This window comes from Podarcis tiliguerta, assembly GCF_965153285.1.
Source record: "Podarcis tiliguerta genome assembly, chromosome: 18".
In the NCBI taxonomy this organism is placed as follows: Eukaryota; Metazoa; Chordata; class Lepidosauria; order Squamata; family Lacertidae; genus Podarcis; species Podarcis tiliguerta.
The window spans coordinates 4,462,158-4,483,337 of NC_139551.1; the positions used below are offsets into that span (position 1 = coordinate 4,462,158).

The 21,180-nt window shown below is 49.4% G+C and overlaps 1 protein-coding gene and 1 long non-coding RNA gene across 2 annotated transcripts in view; both read left to right on the top strand.

Annotated features, from left to right (window-relative positions):
• The window catches only part of LOC310668664, a 187,234-nt gene that overhangs the window by 164,571 nt on the left and 1,483 nt on the right, over nt 1–21,180 (top strand). The window lies entirely within an intron of this gene.
• Nucleotides 11,464–17,269, top strand: SPMAP2 (sperm microtubule associated protein 2; the record flags this gene model as incomplete). The annotated part of the gene is made up of 4 exons (XM_083421991.1): nt 11,464–11,576; nt 13,038–13,164; nt 15,248–15,332; nt 17,013–17,269. The coding sequence occupies 4 exons, from the start codon at nt 11,464–11,466 to the stop codon at nt 17,198–17,200; spliced, it is 513 nt and encodes a 170-aa protein (XP_083278117.1). The 3' UTR covers nt 17,201–17,269.

Genomic DNA, 21,180 nt, shown 5'->3' on the forward strand with positions numbered 1-21,180 from the left:
GCAACCCCAGAGTCGGCCACGACTGGATCTAACGGTCAGGGGTCCCTTTACCTCCTTAATATTTATGCATCTTATTGTCAGGGTCTGGCAGAACGCTGACGAGTGTGGGGCTAGAGTCTGACTCAGGGGGAAAAGGACTGTGGTTTGTGGGGACCAGGAGATAAGAGTCGGAGGCAGGGGGAGGTTCAGAAGATGAGGAGGAAGAGGCAGGCCAGGCAGGTGAAGGGCCAGGGGCTTCCCAACCTTTCCCTGCACCACTGTCTCCCAGAACTAAGAGGGGTCATAGAATCATAGAGTTGGAAGAGACCACAAGGGCCACCGAGTCCAACCCCCTGCCAAGCAGGAAACACCATCAGAGCACTCCTGACATATGGTTGTCAAGCCTCTGCTTAAAGACCTCCAAAGAAGGAGACTCCACCACACTCCTTGGCAGCAAATTCCACCGTCGAACAGCTCTTACTGTCAGGAAGTTCTTCCTAATGTTGAGGTGGAATCTTCTTTCTTGTAGTTTGGATCCATTGCTCCGTGTCCGCTTCTCTGGAGCAGCAGAAAACAACCTTCCTCCCTCCTCTATGTGACATCCTTTTATATATTTGAACATGGCTATCATATCACCCCTTAACCTCCTCTGAAAAGGGGTGGGCAGAGGCCGTTGCCATGCAGGCATAGTCTCCGGCTGCATGCGCAGAGTCCATCGGGGAAAGGTACGTAAACTGGTGGACCGGGAGCATGGCTGTCTGTTGCTGCAACTGCTCCACAGAGCGCACACCTGGAAATAGATCAAGGGGGTTGGATTAGATGACCCCTGAGGGAACCTTACAACTCCATGGTTCTGTGAAAATGCACACCAGAAGTGCATCGGATGTCATATTCATGCCGCGTCATAAGCTGGTTGTGAGATGCTGCCTCCCCAGGCCATAATAATCAGCTCCAGCACAGAGCCTCCTTGGCCGAATGAATTCCCTATTGGAGATCTTTGCGCTGCCAAATCCATTATCTGAATATTCATCGTGAAGCAATGAATATTCAGAATGGCCCCAGAAAGCTTTTTTCCCCCCCTTTTTGCTCCGAAAGAGAATAAGAGGGATCTCTCTCTCTCTTTGCTCCCACCCCCGATGCTAACTTATTCGGCCTTCTCTAATGGAGACAGGATTCTACCCAAGCGCTGTTAACAACCTAAAGATTTGGCTGTGCTGCTTAAATTAAAACTCTGCTTAAAGTGCTCCAAGGAAGGAGAGTCCAGCATCTTTTGAGGGAATCCATTGATGCTTTTGACGCTTTTGAATTCTGGTGCTGGAGGAGACTCTTGAGAGTCCCATGGACTGCAAGAAGATCCAACCTCTCATTCTGAAGGAAATCAGCCCTGAGTGCTCATTGGAAGGACAGATCCTGAAGCTGAGGCTCCAGTACTTTGGCCATCTCATGAAAAGAGAAGACTCCCTGGAAAAGACCCTGATGTTGGGAAAGATGGAGGGCGCAAGGAGAAGGGGACGACAGAGGACGAGATGGTGGGACAGTGTTCTTGAAGCTGCCAGCATGAGTTTGACCAAACTGCGGGAGGCAGTGGAAGACAGGAGGGCCTGGCGTGCTCTGGTCCAGGGGGTCACAAAGAGGCGGACACAACTGAACGACTCAACAACAACATTACACTCTCAAGCAGTTCTCACCGTCAGGAAGTTATTCCTGATGTTCAGTCGTAATTGCCTTCCTTGTAACGTGAATCCGAACTCCGTAGCAGCAGCCAGATCATTTGCAAGCATAGCTCATCTCGCTTTACTGGCCGAGGGAGCCGGCGTACAGCTTCCGGGTCATGTGGTCATCATGACTAAGCAGCTTCGGGCGAACCAGAGCAGCGCACGGAAACACCGTTTACCTTCCCGCCGGTGTGGTACCTATTTATCTACTTGCACTTTGACGTGCTTTCGAACTGTTAGGTTGACAGGAGCAGGGACAGAGCAACAGGAGCTCACCCAGTCGCGGGGATTCAAATCACCGACTTTCTGATCAGCAAGCCCTAGGCTCTGTGGTTTAGACCACAGCGCCACCCGCGTCCCTCTCACTGCTGTAGTCCAAAGCTTAACCAAAGGGCAAATGAAATTATGGGCCCTGGCGTCCCGGGACCCTCAAAGGAGAGCTCAAATCTCAGGAAGATCGGATGCTGGATTTCCTGTTTCCTCCGCTGCAACACCCTCCGTGCCATTTGCCATGCCCAAAGCTGGTGCGATTCAGTTCCGTTCATTTCCTTCCATTGGAACAATGGGAGGGAATTCTCATTCTTATTTGAAAGCAGGGGAAAGGATATGAACCTCTTGGGATGTCTCTGCAGACCGCCAGTGTCCCGGGCAACCCTCGTGTTTGGAAACACCGCCTTAGTGAAAATAACGCACACATAAAAATGTGTCATGTTATTAATTTTATTAATCACTGCAGATGGTGACAGCACTGCAGATGGTGACAGCAGCCACGAAATTAAGAGACGCCTGCTTCTTGGGAGGAAAGCAATGGCAAACCTAGATAGCATTTTAAAAAGTAGAGACATCACCTTGCCAACAAAGGTCAGTATAGTAAAAGCTATGGTTTTCCCAGTAGTGATGTATGGAAGTGAGAGCTGGACCACGAAGAAGGCTGATCACCGAAGAATGGATGCTTTTGAATTATGGTGCTGGAGGAGACCCTTGAGAGTCCCATGGACTGCAAGAAGATCAAATCTCGCCATTCTGAAGGAATCAGCCCTGAGTGCTCACTGGAAGGACAGATCGTGAAGCTGAGGCTCCAAGGCTTTGGCCACCTCAGGAGAAGAGAAGACTCCCTGGAAAAGACCCTGATGCTGGGAAAGATGGAGGGCACAAGGAGAGGGGACGACAGAGGACGAGATGGTGGGACAGTGTTCTTGAAGCTGCCAGCATGAGTTTGACCAAACTGCGGGAGGCAGTGGAGGACAGGAGTGCCTGGCGTGCTCTGGTCCAGGGGGTCACGAAGAGTCGGACACGACTGAACGACTAAACAACAAATTAATTTTATTAAATGGATACCCTGCCTTTACACCCCCACCCCGAAGGAGCCTAAGGGGGCAAGCGGCAAGCAATAAAACGTTGCAAAAGTCTTTCAAACAATTCCAGTGCAGATGAAGGGAGAGAGCTTCACTCGAATGGCTTGGTGGAAGAGGAAGGTCTTTGGTAGGTGGCAAAGGACACCAGGGCAGGTGCCACCACCCTGAAGGCCCTGATTCCTACATTGTGCCCTGCAGATTATCTCCAGAGTAGAGAGTTGTCTTTCTTTGGTTTTGTTTGAGTATGCAACACAGCTGTAAGATAGATAGATAGATAGATAGATAGATAGATAGATAGATAGATAGATAGATAGAAAGAAAAAATAGAAATTGGGGAGGGGGAATAAGGGCAGGGAATTCCAAGCATGGGTACTGCCGCACTCCAAATTATTATATCATTTATAGACCTTTTTATTCCACAAATCTCAAGGCGGTGTACATGATTCCCCTCCTCACAACAACCTTGTGAGGTAGGTTAGTGTCAGGAGTGCGTGCAGGGGCCAGGCCCTGGGACCAGTAGGGCTTCGCAGGACTGGGGCCTTCCTAAGTTTGTTCTGGAGAGACAAGGCGCGGCCGCACAGGTGAGGCCGCTTGGTAACTCGCTGCACCTGGTGGCAAGAGCCGGGAAGGGATATAAGGTCAGCATTTCCTTTCTGCTCTTTGCCACAGTAACATGTTTCCTGCCTTGCTGTGTTTGGCTTCTTGTTTCTCAACCCTCGGACCCTTGACTTTGTGACTCCCTGTTTCTCGACCCTCGGACCCTTGACTTTGTGACTCCCTGTTTCTCGACCCTCGGACCCGACTTTGTGACTCCTTGCTTCTCGAACCTCGGACCCTTGACTTTGTGACTCCTTGCTTCTCGACCCTCGGACCCTTGACTTCGTGACTCCTTGCTTCTTGAACCTCGGACCCTTGACTTCGTGACTCCTTGCTTCTTGAACCTCAGACCTCTGACTTCATGAATCCTTGCTTCTCGAACCTCGGACCCTTGACTTTGTGACTCCTTGCTTCTCGACCCTTGACTTTGTGACTCCCTGCTTCCTGACCCTCGGACCCCTGACTTCTGGACTCTTGTTCCTGCTCCCACCCCACCATCTTGTCCCTGGTTCCGACATCCTCAGCCGGGACTTCGATTGCCCCTAGACTGGACCATGGCATTTAGGCTAAGAGATGGTGATTGGCCCAAAGTCACCCAGCAAGCTTTCACGGCTCACTTCTGCCCTGGTCAGACCACGCCTGGAGTCCTGTGTCTAATTCTGGGCACCACAATTTAAGGAGGACGTTGACAAGCTGGCAAGTATGCAGAGGAAGGCGACCCTGGGTCTCTAGCTCTGGGCTGGGAGTCCCAGTCCTAAACATCATGAGGGCACCAAGTTGGGAAAGGCTGATCCGGACAGACCATTTTGTCTGATCCGGCAAGGCTTCCTTCTAATGTTCCCGTTGCCAGCTAGGTATTTGGTCCAAAGGGGTTTCCCAGGCAACGGAAGACGCTATCACCATCTCCATGGCAACAGATGCTAGCACTGATGCACTCTGTTGAGCCATGGATAGACTCGGGACAGGCTAGTATCTTGAAGGGGGATATGTGGGGAGGGGAACCAAGGCTGGAAAGAAAAGGGGGGCACTATATTTTTAAAGGACTTTAAGCAGCCATAGCTTCTCCCCCCCCCCCAAATAATCCTGGGAAGTGCATCGTTTGTTGTGGGTGCTGAGAGACGTTCAGAGACCTCACCCCCCCCCCTGAGCTGCAATTCCCATAGTTCCCAAGTTTTTAACCACCCCCGAAAACTCTCAGCATCCTTAGTGGTTCTCGGTTTCCCCCCGTGGCTTCTCCTATCCATATCTAGAGTTGCCAGCGTGGTTTAACAACCAATCCCTGGGGTTTGTATGAGAGGAACCAGGGTCTCTCAGCAACTCTCTGCACCCTTAACAAATGTTGCCCCCCCCCATGGCATCTCCAGGTGGGGCTGGAAATGTACCCTTGCCTAAGCCCTGGAGAGCTGCTGCCAGCCAGTGCAGACAGTACAGAGCTTGATGGGCCCAATGATCTCTGCCTTGGGGGGAAAGGCTGATTGCTATGTCCCTATGCAGAGTGAGGAAAGACGTGACTTTTTATTTCTCAGGGTAGGCGAATCTATTTCACATTAATCTGAAGACATCTTAAGACGGCCCTGTTCAGGGAAGTTTTTAATGTGTGACATCTTAGTGTATTTTTGGTCTTTGTGGGAGCCGCCCAGAGTGGCTAGGGAAACCTAGCCAGATGGGCGGGCTACAAATAATAAATTATTATTATTATTTATTTAATCTGTGGAGCGGCACATGAAAATTCTATTTCTCTCTCAAAATGTATGAAACGAAAATTTGGTTTTAATCTTTTTTCCTCTCTCTCCCCTCTTTCTTTCTTTAGCTAAAGACTGTGTCGGATGACTATTTCAGAAGTGTGAGATCTGGTAGATAAGAGATACCTTCTGATCAGCACATTTGCCCAGGAGGTAAGCATCAGGTCAGTTCACCTCCCGTTGCACAAATAATTCCTATCTATAGATTAGGCCTAATTCTCGCACTGTGGTCATGGCAGAACATATTCACCTTTGCAAATAAAACACAGTGTGCATATTTTGGCCAGGGCTGCCCCCTAGTGGTGATGGTCGGTATCAATATTTTCAAATAATACACAGTAAAGGTAAAGGTACCCCTGCCCGTACGGGCCAGTCTTGACAGACTCTAGGGTTGTGCGCCCATCTCACTCAAGAGGCCGCCTTCCCGCCTCCCCAGAATTGCCGAAGCTGTAAAACACCCTGCAAAATATGGGGGAATTTGCTCTAAAACGTCGGTGGATTTTTAGGAGTTTTTATTATTATTAAATTGCAAATTGCTGCAGAAATGTCAAAGTGAAGTTTGGGGAAATGAGAAACCAAAATTGACAGATGTGCTCATTCTTACTCAAGCACTCCCATCCCTGATAACAAATGTAACACTTGGTTGCTAGATTAAACCATTATAAATTGTTTCCTTTGGCTTTCCACATTGCTGTCTCTGACGTCAAGGAGTAGTATTGGGACTAAACTCACAGTCAATATTTGCTCTGTAGGTTTTGTTTACTACTATGTATTTTTTGGTTGTCTGGGGAAATCAATTAATCAACTTACATACATACATATGTATGTATGTATGTATGTATGTATGTAAAGGTACCCCTGCCCGTACGGGCCAGTCTTGACAGACTCTAGGGTTGTGCGCTCATCTCACTCTAGAGGCTGGGAGCCAGCGCTGTCCGAAGACACTTCCGGGTCACATGGCCAGTGTGACAAGCTGCACCTGGCTAGCCAGCGCAGCACACGGAACGCCGTTTACCTTCCCGCTGGTAAGCGGTCCCTATTTATCTACTTGCACCCGGGGGTGCTTTCAAACTGCCAGGTTGGCAGGTGCAGGGACCGAACAACGGGAGCGCACCCCGCCGCGGGGATTCGAACCGCCGACCATGCGATTGGCAAGTCCTAGGCGCTGAGGTTTTACCCACAGCGCCACCCGCGTCCCATATATATATATGTATGTATATATATATATATATATATATATATATATATGTATACACACACACACACATATATACATTGTGTGTGTGTATATATATATATATACATATACACACACACACACACACACACACACAATGGTGCCTCGGGTTAAGTACTTAATTCGTTCCGGAGGTCTGTTCTTAACCTGAAACTGTTCTTAACCTGAAGCACCACTTTAGCTAATGGGGCCTCCTGATTTCTGTTCTTATCCTGAAGCAAAGTTCTAAACCTGAAGCACTATTTCTGGGTTAGCGGAGTCTGTAACCTGAAGCATATGTAACCCGAGGTCATACTGTATCTCAAAAAAAAAATCTCTTGTTTTTGCTGGCACTCTAAACCACAGGCTTAGTCTGCCTGTTGGGTGATCTGGAGGTCTCCAGAGTCAGGTGCCCTGTCAACTCATGCCTCCGGAATGGATTCAGAAGCAAGACCGCACCAGCATCCTTGCCCAGCCGAAAATTATCCACCAAACCGTCTTCTGCAGGTAAGAACCTGGTTCCTAGACCTCTCAACCCCAGCAGGAGCAACCACCGTTTGAGTTTTAGCATAGCATTTCCAGGATTAAATAGGTAAAGGTACCCCTGCCCGTACGGGCCAGTCTTGCCAGACTCTAGGGTTGTGCGCTCATCTCACTCTAGAGGCCGGGAGCCAGCGCTGTCCGAAGACACTTCCGGGTCACGTGGCCAGCGTGACATCGCTGCTCTGGCGAGCCAGAGCCGCACACGGAAACGCCGTTTACCTTCCCGCTGGTAAGCGGTCCCTATTTATCTACTTGCACCCGAAGGTGCTTTCGAACTGCTAGGTTGGCAGGCGCTGGGACCGAACGACGGGAGCGCACCCTGCCACGGGGATTCGAACCGCCGACCTTTCGATCGGCAAGTCCTAGGTGCTGAGGCTTTAACCCACAGCGCCACCCGCGTCCCAACCCGCGTTTCCAGGATTGCATCCAGCTAAATTGCGCTGTGGCCTTATCTGCACTCTGTGTTTAGAGAACGTTAAGAGTCCTGCTGGATCAGCAAAAACAAGAGCACTCTCGCCTCCTGTAAGGTAAAGGGACCCCTGACCATTAGGTCCAGTCGTGGCCGACTCTGGGGTTGTGGCGCTCATCTCGCTTTACTGGCCGAGGGAGCCGGCGTACAGCTTCCGGGTCATGTGGCCGGCGTGACTAAGCCGCTTCTGGCGAACCAGAGCAGCGCATGGAAGCGCCGTTTACCTTCCCGCTGGAGCGGTACCTATTTATCTACTTGCACTTTGATGTGCTTTCGAACAGCTAGGTGGGCAGGAGCTGGGACCAAGCAATGGGAGCTCACACCGTCGCGGGGATTCAAACCGCCGACCTTCTGATCAGCAAGTCCTAGGCTCTGTGGTTTAACCCACAGCGCCACCCGCGTCCCTCTTGCCTCCTGTAGCTTCTGGCAAATGGTGTTCTGAAGCATCAGTGCCTCTGACTTGTGGAGGCAGAGCGGAGCCATTGTGGCGAGGAGACACTGATAGCTTTGTGCCCCCCTGACTTGGTCCAATCCTCTTTCAAAGCCATCCAAGTTGGTGGCCGCCATCCCTGCCATTTGTGGAAGTGAGGTCCGTAGTTGAACTATGCACTGCATGAATGTCTTTCACTCTGGACAACCATGGCTCCCTTTCAGCGAATCCTGGGAGCTGTATAGTTTCTTATGAGTGCTGAAAGTTGTCGGGAGACCCAAATTCTCCTCATACAGCTGCAATTCCCAGTGTTCCCTGGGAAGAGAGACTGAAGGTTAGACCACTCCGAGGATCAAGGACTTTGTCATGCGAACTTCCCTTGCCAAGGCAGAATCAGGGACAGGGCTGGATTTAGGTTTGGCGAGCCCTAAGCTACTGAAGGTAATGGGGCCCTTTCTATGTCCAGCTGCCCTTTGTCAACCACAAATTGCCGCTGTTTTTTGTGTTGAATATATGCTATATGGTCATTTATGGACCTCATAGGTATCTCAAGCCACTTGCGCATGTTGCCATGCAACGAGTCCATGCAGAATGTAGGCACCCTCTATATAGAAATGAGCAAACCAGTGATATTTTAGGGAGCAGGCTAGCAGGCGGGGCCCATGACTTACATCACAGGAGCCTACACAACACAAAATACTGTTGCTGTATCTAGGTTTTATTTTATGTGTTTTGTATCTTTTATTTTGGAAATGTACATCCGGGTTATTTCCCCCCTTTACATTTTTTTTGGGGGGGGGCGGGCCAAGAGTGAGACCCTCAGCTATAGCTTGTTTAGGTAAAGGTAAAGGGACCCCTGACCATTAGGCCCAGTCATGGATGACTCTGGGGTTGTGGCGCTCATCTCGCTTTATTGGCCGAGGGAGCCGGCGTGCAGCTTCCGGGTCATGTGGCCAGCATGACTAAGCCGCTTCTGGCAAACCAGAGCAGTGCACGGAAACGCTATTTACCTTCCCGCCAGAGCAGTACCTATTTATCTACTTGCACTTTGACGTGCTTTCGAACTGCTAGGTTGGCAGGAGCAGTGACCGAGCAACGGGAGCTCACCCCGTCATGGGGACTTGAACCACCAACCTACTGATCGGCAAGTCCTAGGCTCTGTGGTTTAACCCACAGCGCCACCCGCGTCCTTATAGCTTGTTTAGCTTATAGGTAAATCCGGCACTGATCAGGGGCACACCTTAAGGTTCCTGATCATTCATTGGCTGCTGAACCTCTAACTGCCCAGCACCTGACAGCATGTATGATGGGAGGTGCCCACAGTTTTGATGAAATGGCATTGCCAGGCGAGATCTATGGGCTGGAGGGAGGACGTCTGCCCATCCCTCCCTTAACACTTGCTTCATCAGAGCAGTTTACAACAATTGCACATTAAACAGCAAAAACCATCAGATGGAACGATGCGTTCTTCACTGTCTGCACAAGCCTGGCAGAACAGGAAAGTTTCCAGCAGGCATTTAAAAGGTTGAAAAGGAAGTTCCACAAGACTGGGCTGCTTGCTGATGTTGAATGAGCCTTGCCAATTCAGGGAATGACCGTCGATGCCGCCGCAGGTGATTTTGGTGATCGATCCACCCTCCTCACACAATTTGCAGGAGGAGGAGGAGGAGCTTGAATATGTGAAAAGAAAAAGGATGCTCGTTTTTCTAGGGATGGGTGGCAACCCTACGCTGAGGTGCCCCCGGGCCTAAGTTGATCAGGGCTTTGTAAATTAATATTCATCAATACTAAAAGGGTAGTAAAAGTAAAGGTAAAGGTACCCCTGCCCGTTCAGGCCAGTCTTGACAGACTCTAGGGTTGTGCGCCCATCTCACTTAAGAGGCCGGGGGCCAGCGCTGTCCGGAGACACTTCCGGGTCACGTGGCCAGCGTGACATCGCTGCTCTGGCGAGCCAGCGCAGCACACGGAAACACCGTTTAACTTCCCGCTAGTAAGCGGTCCCTATTTATCTACTTGCACCCGAAGGTGCTTTCGAACTGCTAGGTTGGCAGGCGCTGGGACCGAACGACGGGAGCGCACCCCGCCACGGGGATTCGAACCGCCAACCTTTCGATCGGCAAGTCCTAGGCGCTGAGGCTTTAACCCACAGCGCCACCCACGTCCCAACTAAAAGGGTGAGGGCAGATAAACACCAGAACAGAGGCTGAGCGGAAGTGGACTGGCCTGTTCTTGACACGAAGGGAGCAGCAGGATAGGTGTCACAATTGCAGGAGAGGGAGATATTCTGCCAACTCATCTCTAACCATCTCTCCCGCCTTTCTATTTCCGCAGGCCTTCTGTATACTGGGTAGATAAGATACCTAAGGCGCAGCCTAGAATAACAGTTCCAGGCAAGTTAAGAAAATAAAAGAATTGAACTGTTTTCTTTAACATGTGGTCTTTCGCATGCTTTATCCTAGCAAATGAATTTTTCTTTTCTTTTTTTCTTTCCAAAAATTTTATTGGTTTTCACAATGTTATAAACAAACAAACACACAAGACAAACATAAAAAAAACATAAATCATATCCTTATTGAAAATTACAGTTATTAACTTTGTTAAGTGACTTCCTCGCTTCCCCTTGGTTGAATTTCATTGCATGTCCTTTTAACGGTTTTCCAAATCCCAATTTTTATGAAATTTAACTTAAACATTAACATCCTTAAATCTTCACCTTATATAATTAACCATATTAATTCATCACTTAACATAAATAAAATCCTAAGCCCATTAAGTAAAGATAAAGTAAAGGTACCCCTGCCCGTACGGGCCAGTCGTGTCCGACTCTAGGGTTGTGCGCCCATCTCACTTAAGAGGCCGGGGGCCAGCGCTGTCCGAAGACACTTCCGGGTCACGAGGCCAGCGTGACGAAGCTGCTCTGGCAAGCCAGCACCAGCGCAGCACATGGAAACGCCGTTTACCTTCCCGCTATAAAGCGGTCCCTATTTATCTACTTGCACTTAGGGGTGCTTTCCAACTGCTAGGTGGGCAGGAGCTGGGACCGAAGACGGGAGCTCACCCCACCGCGGGGATTCGAACCGCCGACCATGCGATCGGAAAGCCCTAGGCGCTGAGGTTTTATCCACAGCGCCACCCACGTCCATTATCTGCAAGCTATTTCCGGTTCTAGCACACGAATTTTTCTGTATACTTTTCTTGGTTGGAGAACTGCATTGCAAAATTCGCAAAAGTGCAAATTTTGGAAGGAGGGCTGTGTTTCCGTGTTGTTTTGGAAAAGGGGTGAATTAGAGAGGCTTGGCCTTAAATGAAAAAAGGAATCAAATTTCTCTCCCACCCCCCTAATGTCAAGCTAGGGGAGAAGATGATGTTCTTGGCGCAGATGGGCTAATCTGATCGCATTCTGGCAAGGCTATATCAATGTTCACATCTATTTACCTTTCTTCCTCCACCTGTTCTTTTGCAGTCTTAACTCCCCGGCAGGAAGTCCTGTCTCGATCCAAAAAGGTCAATTCAGACTACAGCGGGGACAGGTAGGGAGAGAATGTAACCAGACCAAAAAATCACCCGAACAAAACACATACTGGGTGGGTGGGGTTTTTATTTGGAGGGGGGAGAGAATAACAGCTGTAAAAAGAAAATACATAGATGTATTTTGCCTGAAACTTTTTTTTTTGCCTATTGCATCTCATTTACCTCTGGGTGATTTAAAGGTAAAGGTACCCCTGCCCGTACGGGCCAGTCTTGACAGACTCTAGGGTTGTGCGCCCATCTCACTTAAGAGGCCGGGGGCCAGCGCTGTCCGGAGACACTTCCGGGTCACGTGGCCAGCGTGACATCGCTGCTCTGGCGAGCCAGAGCCGCACACGGAAACGCCGTTTACCTTCCCGCTAGTAAGCGGTCCCTATTTATTTACTTGCACCCGAGAGTGCTTTCGAACTGCTAGGTTGGCAAGTGCTGGGACCGAGCAACAGGAGCGCACCCCGCCACGGGGATTCGAACCGCCGGCCTTTCGATCGGCAAGCCCTAGGCGCTGAGGCTTTAACCCACAGCGCCACCCGTGTCCCTGGGTGATTTACAGGCCTGTTAAAATTCATGCCAATGTTTTGGACAATGAAATCAATTATAAGTAATAAAAAGGATAAACGGTAATACAGGTAAGTAACCCTCAAACCCAGCATAGACACAGCAGCTAAAATGCATTTGTAGAGCTTGGTGGAAGAATCAAGGAGCAACAGAAAAATATTCTCACTATAAGAGATTATGGAGTGGACATCAGGCAAGCCTTTATGGTTATTCCATAATCAGGGGGCCACCACGAAGAAACATCTGCAAGTCACCAAGTTTTGGTTGTGACGACTTTGTTCTGTTCAGGGGACAAATTCAAGCCTGGTTTCTATGTAACAGAATCAGAGTCGGACAGTTAGGGTTTTTCACCTTAGTTCCCTCTGTAACAACAGCCACATTGAGGGGGCAAATCCTCTTCATAAAGTTAAGGTAAAGGGACCCCTGACCATTAGGTCCAGTTGTGAGCGACTCTGGGGTTGTGGCGCTCATCTCACTTTATTGGCCGAGGGAACCGGAGTACAGCTTCTGGGTCATGTGGCCAGCAGGACTAAGCCGCTTCTGGCGAACCAGAGCAGCACATGAAAACACCGTTTACCTTCCCGCCGGAGTGGTACCTATTGATCTACTTGCACTTTGATGTGCTTTCGAACTGCTAGGTTGGCAGGAGCTGGGACTGAGCAATAGGAGCTCAGCCCGTCACGGGGATTTGAACCGCCGACCTTCTGATCGGCAAGTCCTAGGCTCTGTGGTTTAACCCACAGCGCCACCCGCGTCCCTCTGAATACATAGGGCTAGTCCCTAGTTGGGGATTTGCCACAAAGACTGCTTTAACTTGCCTTATGCTTCTTGACTTTTGCAGGTGTGGGCGGGCTTTTCTTCTTCTTACTAGATTGCTAAATTCCTAATATATTCTCCCCCTTATCCAGACCCACTGCTGCGTGGCCGGTAAAAGCTGCAGCCCTAAAGGTGAAGGCGTCGTCAAGGCTGATAGAACTGTCACAGCCCCGGCCTTATCGGTCTGCCTGGGAAATAAACCGTCCCCTATATCCGTTGGTATGTATACCCCTGGCCGGCCTGTTACCTTAACTGTGATCCTAGCATTGCAAGGGGGGGTGGACTAGATGCTCCTTTGGGTCCCTTTCCAACTCTACAATTCTATTATTCCTGGCCATGGGGCAGCTGCTTCTGGCATACTTGCTCATGCTTTGGTTCAGTGGTACCGAAGCATTTATTTAGAGGAACCACTTGAAAATTGGGGAGGCCTCGAAGGAGACCATTTAATAAAGCCCCTACCAACCTGGTCTTGGCGCTGTTGTATAATGAATTCTCCTTTCCTCCATATGGTATAAAAGTAAAGGTAAAGGGACCCCTGACCGTTAGGTCCAGTCGTGACCGATTCTGGGGTTGCGGCACTCACCTCGCTTTACTGGCCGAGGGAGCCGGCGTACAGCTTCCGGGTCATGTGGCCAGCAGGACTAAGCTGCTTCTGGTGAACCAGAGCAGCGCACGGAAACGCCGTTTACCTTCCCACCGGAGTGGTACCTATTTATCTACTTGCACTTTGACGTGCTTTTGAACTGCTAGGTTGGCAGGAGCAGGGACCGAGCAATGGGAGCTCACCCCATCACGGGGATTCGAACCGCCGACCTTCTGATCGGCAAGCCCTAGGCTCTGTGGTTTAACCCACAGCGCCACCCGCATCCCCCATATGGTATAACTTATACTGTAAATTGTCATCTGAAGACCTTCTTCATGTGCCCTCACCATGGAAGGTGGCATCAAGAGAACAGTCCTTTTAAGTGGCGGCTCCCCACTGCTTTCATTTAAAACCCCCTCAAGAGTGGTTTACAAAAAGAATAAAATTTTTGGTAAATAATTCTTGGTATAGGGTGAATTCCCAAAAATTTTGGGTGGTCTCATGTGCAGTCAGGGTTTGCTATGTTCCTGCGGCTGCCATGAAGAAGCTGCCAGAATCGCCAATCCACTTATCAACCAGAGCACAGAGTTCTGCCAGACATTACAGGGTGACCACTGCTGATGCTTTAATATATTATGGGGTGTGCAAGGCGTTGGAGCCCCTGGGCAATCTCAAAAAAAGAGCTCAACAACTTGGGGCAGGCATAGGCAAACTCAGCCCTCCAGATGTTTTGGGACTACAACTCCCATCATCCCTAGCTAACAGGACAAGTGGTAGGGGATGATGGGAGTTGTAGTCCCAAAACATCTGGAGGGCAGAGTTTACCTATGTCTGACTTGGGGCAATCTTGGGGGGTTGCTATATCAAAGCCGTTCTGTTTGAGGTCTAAAAGGTTGGGTTCTTTATTTTGGGTTCAAAACAAATAGGGGTTGTCTTGTACATGGAGGGCGTCTTATACACAGAAAAATATGGTAAAGGTAAAGGGACCCCTGACCATTAGGTCCAGTCGTGAACGACTCTGGGGTGGTGGCGCTCATCTCGCTTTACTGGCCGAGGGAGCCGGCGTACAGCTTCCAGGTCATGTGGCCAGCAGGACTAAGCCGCTTCTGGCAAACCAGAGCAGTGCACGGAAACGCCGTTTACCTTCCCGCCGGAGCGCTACCTATTTATCTACTTGCACTTTGACGTGCTTTCGAACTGCTAGGTGGGCAGGAGCAGGGACCGAGCAATGAGAGGTCACCCCGTCGCGGGGATTCGAACCACCGACCTTCTGATTGGCAAGCCCTAGGCTCTGTGGTTTAACCCACAGCGCCACCCGCGTCCCCAAAAATACGGTAAAGTAAGGTAAAGGGACCCCTGACCATTAGGTCCAGTTGTGGCCGACTCTGGTGTTGCAGGGCTAATCTCGCTTTACTGGCCAAGGGAGCCGGCGTACAGCTTCTGGGTCATGTGGCCAGCAGGACTAAGCCGCTTCTGGCAAACCAGAGCAGTGCACGGAAACACCGTTTACCTTCCCGCCGGAGCGGTACCTATTTATGGTAGGTGGCTTTAATTGGGGATTTGGCAAGTTTATGGAGCTGAGTTGGCTCTGCCTCCACAGTTGGAATACCAGTTGCTAGAAACCGCAGGCTGGCCACAGTGATAACGGGACGCTGGAATTGATGGGTTACTGGCCTGATCCAGTCAGCTCTTCCTCTGTCCTTTGTCTCTCGTCTTCAGGTGAGCAAAGGAGCACTGGCCGCTGTTCCCACGCAAAGGATAATTGCTCTAGCCATACCACGGACTCTGCCCTCCGTTCCAAAGAGTAAGCGATAACGTTTCCATCTTCCTGCTAATGACGACGAGAGCTTAGTCTCCAGACAAGTCTAGCTGCTGCTCCTCTGGGATACGTAAGCGGGTGGGGAGTCTGTGCCACCCTGCCGCTCACTTAAACAATAAACCTTCCCATTTTTAGAAGATGAGGAACATGGGAATATTGCTGTACAAACACAGGTGCCTAAGTGCATTGGTAGCAGGGCTCCCAACGGCTTCTGAGATCCCCCTTCTGACAGCCCAGCGGTGCGGGAATGGCTACCTGCACAGCCCCTGCCCTGAGAGAAAAGCCGTCGGCAGTCGGATTGCAGATGCCAACTTGGAAGACTTTTGTTTCTGCTTGGGGGGGGGGCACCTCCCACCTAACTTTTAAAACTACTTGCCTTGCATCTCACCCTCAGCTGTAAGGCACACACCTGAGTACAGAAAGAGCCAGCAATTAAAATAATAATAATAATAATAATAATAATAATAATAATAATAATAATTAATTTATTTACACCCTGCCCATCTGGCTGGGTTTCCCCAGCCACTCTAGGCAGCATCCAACTGAATATTAAAAACAATACGGCATCAAACATTAAAAACTTCCTTAAACAGTTATCTTTTAAAAGTAAAATACGGTGGTACCTCGGGTTAAGTACTTAATTCGTTCCGGAGGTCCGTTCTTAACCTGAAACTGTTCTTAACCTGAAGCACCACTTTAGCTAATGGGGCCTCCCGCTGCCGCCGTGCCGCCGAAGCACAATTTCTGTTCTCATCCTGAAGCAAAGTTCTTAACCTGAAGCACTATTTCTGGGTTAGCGGAGTCTGTAACCTGAAACGTATGTAACCCGAGGTACCACTGTACTGCCTTCTATTATTTTGCTGGGGGTTCAGCTGCCTTCTTTGCCTCTGGGCCAGGAAGAAAAACAACACCTGGCTGCTGAACAGATGTGCATGAGGCTGGGGGGCCAGACAAGTGTTTTTAACAGACCCAAAGGTGGTCTGAGAGCTTTTGTGGTGCATATCTTTTATGTGGTCAAACACATTTTCGAAAAACTTGGGGGGAAATCTGAGAGCCAGTGTGGTGTAGTGGTTAAGAGCGGTGGACTCGTAATCTGGGGAACCGGGTTCGCGTCTCCGCTCCTCCACCTGCAGCTGCTGGGTGACCTTGGGCCAGTCACACTTCTCTGAAGTCTCTCAGCCCCACTCACCTCACAGAGTGTTTGTTGTGGGCGAGGAAGGGAAAGGAGAATGTTAGCCGCTTTGAGACTCCTGAAGGGGAGTGAAAGGCGGGATATCAAATCCAAACTCTTCTTCTCCTTCAGAAATTTGATTGCCCAGTGACCGCAGTGCTTCCCCAACCACCAATGAGAGAGGCGCCACTCATTCTGTCACCTAGCATTCGCAAGTTTCTTCCTTTCCATACTAATTGCATGCATATGCCACCTTTATCTTCCAAGGCTATCACTGATATGCCAACGATATCTGAGGTATCCTGACATGAGACTTGTCGGCGACACGTTTCGCCCTATAATGTGAATTCCCCAAGACAGTGGAATGCTCCCAAATCCAACGGTTGTGAGCGATTTTGCATCGCCTCTAGGCTTTAGACCTTCGAACTTTTGGGGAAAGGGCTGCTTGTGTCGAATTTAGCCGTTTTCTCTTCTCTTTTTGTTCACTCCTACAGAGCCACATAGAAAACTAATTCACCATCCTGCTGGAGCGGCAAAGTATGACGAGCTGTCCAAACCCAAAATCTACACCTTTGACAAACGCGATCCGCTCCAGGTTTCCAAGGCGGCTCTCCAATACGTTCCTTCTCCTCGTATTCTCGAAATCAGCCGCCCGGTGAGGATAAAAGGCAAAGTGGCTTGAGTTATGTAAACGCTACTCTTCCTCGATTTCAAATTAAAGGATCCCAGACCTCTCGGACCTGGAAAAGAAGCCATGGTGTATTTCGTTTATTTGGTTGTGGGACTTTTCGTTTATTTGGTTGTGGCCTAGAATCATAGAATAGAATCATAGAGTTGGAAGAGACCACAAGGGCCATCGAGTCCAACCCCCTGCCAAGCAGGAAACACCATCAGAGCACTCCTGACATATGGTTGTCAAGCCTCTGCTTAAAGACCTCCAAAGAAGGAGACTCCACCACACTCCTTGGCAGCAAATTCCACTGTCAAACAGCTCTTCCTAATGTTTAGGTGGAATCTTCTTTCTTGTAGTTTGGATCCATTGCTCTGTGTCCGCTTCTCTGGAGCAGCAGAAAACAACCTTTCTCCCTCCTCTATGTGACATCCTTTTATATATTTGAACATGGCTATCCTATCACCCCTTAACCTCCTCTTCTCCAGGCTAAACATGCCCAGCTCCCTTAGCCGTTCCTCATAAGGCATCGTTTCCAGGCCTTTGACCATTTTGGTTGCCCTCCTCTGGACACGTTCCAGTTTGTCAGTGTCCTCCTTGAACTGTGGTGCCCAGAACTGGACACAGTACTCCAGGTGAGGTCTGACCAGAGCAGAATACAGTGGCACTATTACTTCCCTTGATCTAGATGCTATACTCCTATTGATGCAGCCCAGAATTGCATTGCCTGCTGCATCTCTGGCCTGCAGGGAACAGGTTTCATCAAAGGATGAGCTGCCGTGGCTCTGAGTTAATGCATCTTGTGACAGGAGAGCTGCCCCACTTGCCCTCCAATACCAGCTGTGAGATTTTATAGTAGCATATAATTTTGCCTCGTGTGCCCCAGGTTCCCATACTACTCTTGTCATTTCGCACTTCTGTTGGTGTCTGGCCACGTCTCTTGGGACCAGGCAGTGGGATTCAGGACAAAGCCCTCCTCGTCTGCACATGTGTACACCTTGTGGTCAAGGTCATTGGGGAGCAAGCAGCAGTACAGCCCTTCTAGGCTCCACCACAGTTCCATCATTTAAGTACACTGAGCCTCTTAGGCTTGCTGATCAGGTCGGCGGTTTGAATCCCCGCGACGGGGTGAGCTCCCGTTGCTCTGTCCCAGCTCCTGCCAACCTAGCAGTTCGAAAGAACGCCAGCGCAAGTAGATAAATAGGTACTGCTACAGAGGGAAGCTAAATGGCATTTCCATGCACTCTAGTTTTCGTCACGGTGTCCTGTTATGCCAGAAGTGGTTTAGTCCTGCTGCCAACATGACCCAGAAAGCCGTCTGTGGACAAACGCCAGCTCCCTTGGCCTGAAAGCGACGAGTGCCGCAACCCCATAGTTGCCTTTCACTGGATTTAACTGTCCAGGGTCCTTTACCTTTTCCTTATATAATGACCTCGTCAGATCAGATCCTGGTTTTGATCTGTGCATCTCCCTAGATCTGCCTCCATGTCATAAGAACGTGGGCAAGTATACGTGGGCAACTAAGAAAAATCTGAAGTCTGGCCCAGAACCTGTTTCAAAAGTGGCCACTGGACCCTGGAATCTAAATCCTTGCATGTTGCATTACCGATCGATTGTCGTCCTGCCCAAAGTGAGTCAAGCAAACAGTTTCCAGGGTGAGAGCCAGTGTGGTGTAGTGGTTAAGAGCGGTAGTCTTGTAATCTGGTGAACCGGGTTCGATTCCCCACTCCTCCACATGCAGCTGCTGGGTGACCTTGGGCCAGTCACACTTCTCTGAAGTCTCTCAGCCCCGCTCACCTCACAGAGTGTTTGTTGTGGGGAGGAAGGGAAAGGAGAATGTTAGCCGCTTTGAGACTCCTTAAAGGGAGTGAAAGGCGGGATATCAAATCCAAACTCTTCTTCTTCTTCTTCTTCTTCTTCTTCTTCTTCTTCTTTCCACCCCATCCCCGTCCTATAAGATGTATTTTTCAGAATTTGGAAATCTGATTCACCCATTTCTCCTTGAGCCTCGTTTTCTCTAGGCTAAATGTATCTGGTTATTTAAGGAACTCCCCTTGCTATGGTGTACTTCATACAGATGTTTTGCTGCTGTCCTCTCTCCTCTTGAGAGCCGCCTCTTGCTTGAGTCACAGCCAAATAGATTCCGCTGCTAAGCACCGTGCTCGAGGTGTTGAGAAGTGATACACATCTATGTTTACTTATTATTTATTCTGTTTGCTTTGGGTTGTATCCAGCTAAGTTATGCGCGGGGTAAACTCACTGAAAATAATGCAATCTTTTAGCGGGAGATAATACTAACTTGTGGGACGTGGGTGGCACTGTGGGTTAAACCACAGAGCCTAAGACTTGCTGATCAGAAGGTCGGCGGTTCGAATCCCCGCAATGGGGTGAGCTCCTGTTGCTCTGTCCCTGCTCCTGCCAACCTAGCAGCTCAAAAGCACGTCAAAGTGCAAGTAGATAAATAGGTACCGTTCCGGCGGGAAGGTAAACGGCGTTTCCGTGCGCTGCTCTGGTTCGCCAGAAGCGGCTTAGTCCTGCTGGCCACATGACCCGGAAGCTGTATGCCGGCTCCCTCCGCCAGTAAAGCGAGATGGGCACCGCAACCCCAGAGTCGGCCACGACTGGACCTAATGGTCAGGGGTCCCTTTACCTCTACCTTAATACTAACTTACAGTTCAAACCTCTAACAATTTCTCGTTTAGTAGTGGCCAGGCTCATAATAACCAAAGGTAGTGGGTGAATTTGGAAGGTGTTTTTCTTTGGCAAACCAGTACGAGAAAATTATGTTCACAAAATAGCACTTGTGTGGGGGGAATTGAATTAACAAAATAAAATCAGCAAAAAGTTTGAAGCTTAAAGACGCTTTTGCAACTGTCTGGTACAGCTTTGTTACGGGCATGGCTAAAAGTGAAGAGAGGGCTACCCACACAGTATAAAGCTTTTTGGTTAATACAAACTGCATAAACTTCTCATTGTCTGGGATAGGAACTTTCTGTGGTTTGGAGATGTTATTCGGGATGTGTTGTCTAAACTCCCATCTTCTGGGTTAGGATGTGTAGGATGTTGATAGATGTTGTGATCTAATTTTAAAAAGAAATTAACGGACCTAAGTTAGTGATGCTTATTATTTCTAATGGGTCTACTCAGAATGGGGCCAACACATGCTATAGCCTTGTGTCTCCAGCATCTGGTTTTTGATGGTTCACATTTGACGTACAAAAGTCGTCACTTGATTTTACGTGTGTGTTTCTTTCCAAGGGGATGTGGGTTAAACCAAAGAGTCTAGGACTTGCCGATCAGAAGGTCGGCGGTTTGAATCCCTGCGACGGAGTGAGCTCCCTGCTCCTGCCAACCTAGCAGTTCGAAAGCACGTCAAAGTGCAAGTAGATAAACAGGTACCGCTCTGGCGGGAAGGTAAACGGCGTTTCCGTGCGCTGCTCTGGTTCGCCAGAAGCAGCTTAGTCCTGCTGGCCACATGACCCAGAAGCTGTACGCCGGCTCCTTCAGCCAATAAAGCGAGATGAGCACCGCAACCCCAGAGTCGGCCACAACTGGACCTAATGGTCAGGGGTCCATTTACCTTTTTTTCTTTCCAAGCTGTCAATATGCTTCCTGAATGATGGGGCTCAATGCCAAACGCAAGGGTGTCTTGCAGACAAGGTACAGATATGAAGTGCTTCTGAGCATGTGTAAAGTACCATCTTCTCACTCACAAAAACGACCATATCGGTTTCCAAATGACTTGGATTAGAGAGAAGAGGTCTGAACTCCCGTCTTTTGTTTTAATGAAATGAGAACTGCCTATCACTGCCCCGGACACCTCTCTTATTTCTATTTCCACATTATTTGGCTTCGCCTCTCACCTTTTACTTTCCCCTCATCTCTTAGAATTCTAGCTTTTCATCATAATGGGTTCTATTCCAGGTTATCCATTTAAAAGGTCTGCTCTGCATAGGACTAGCATTTGATAAAACCCGATGTTTCAGGGCATA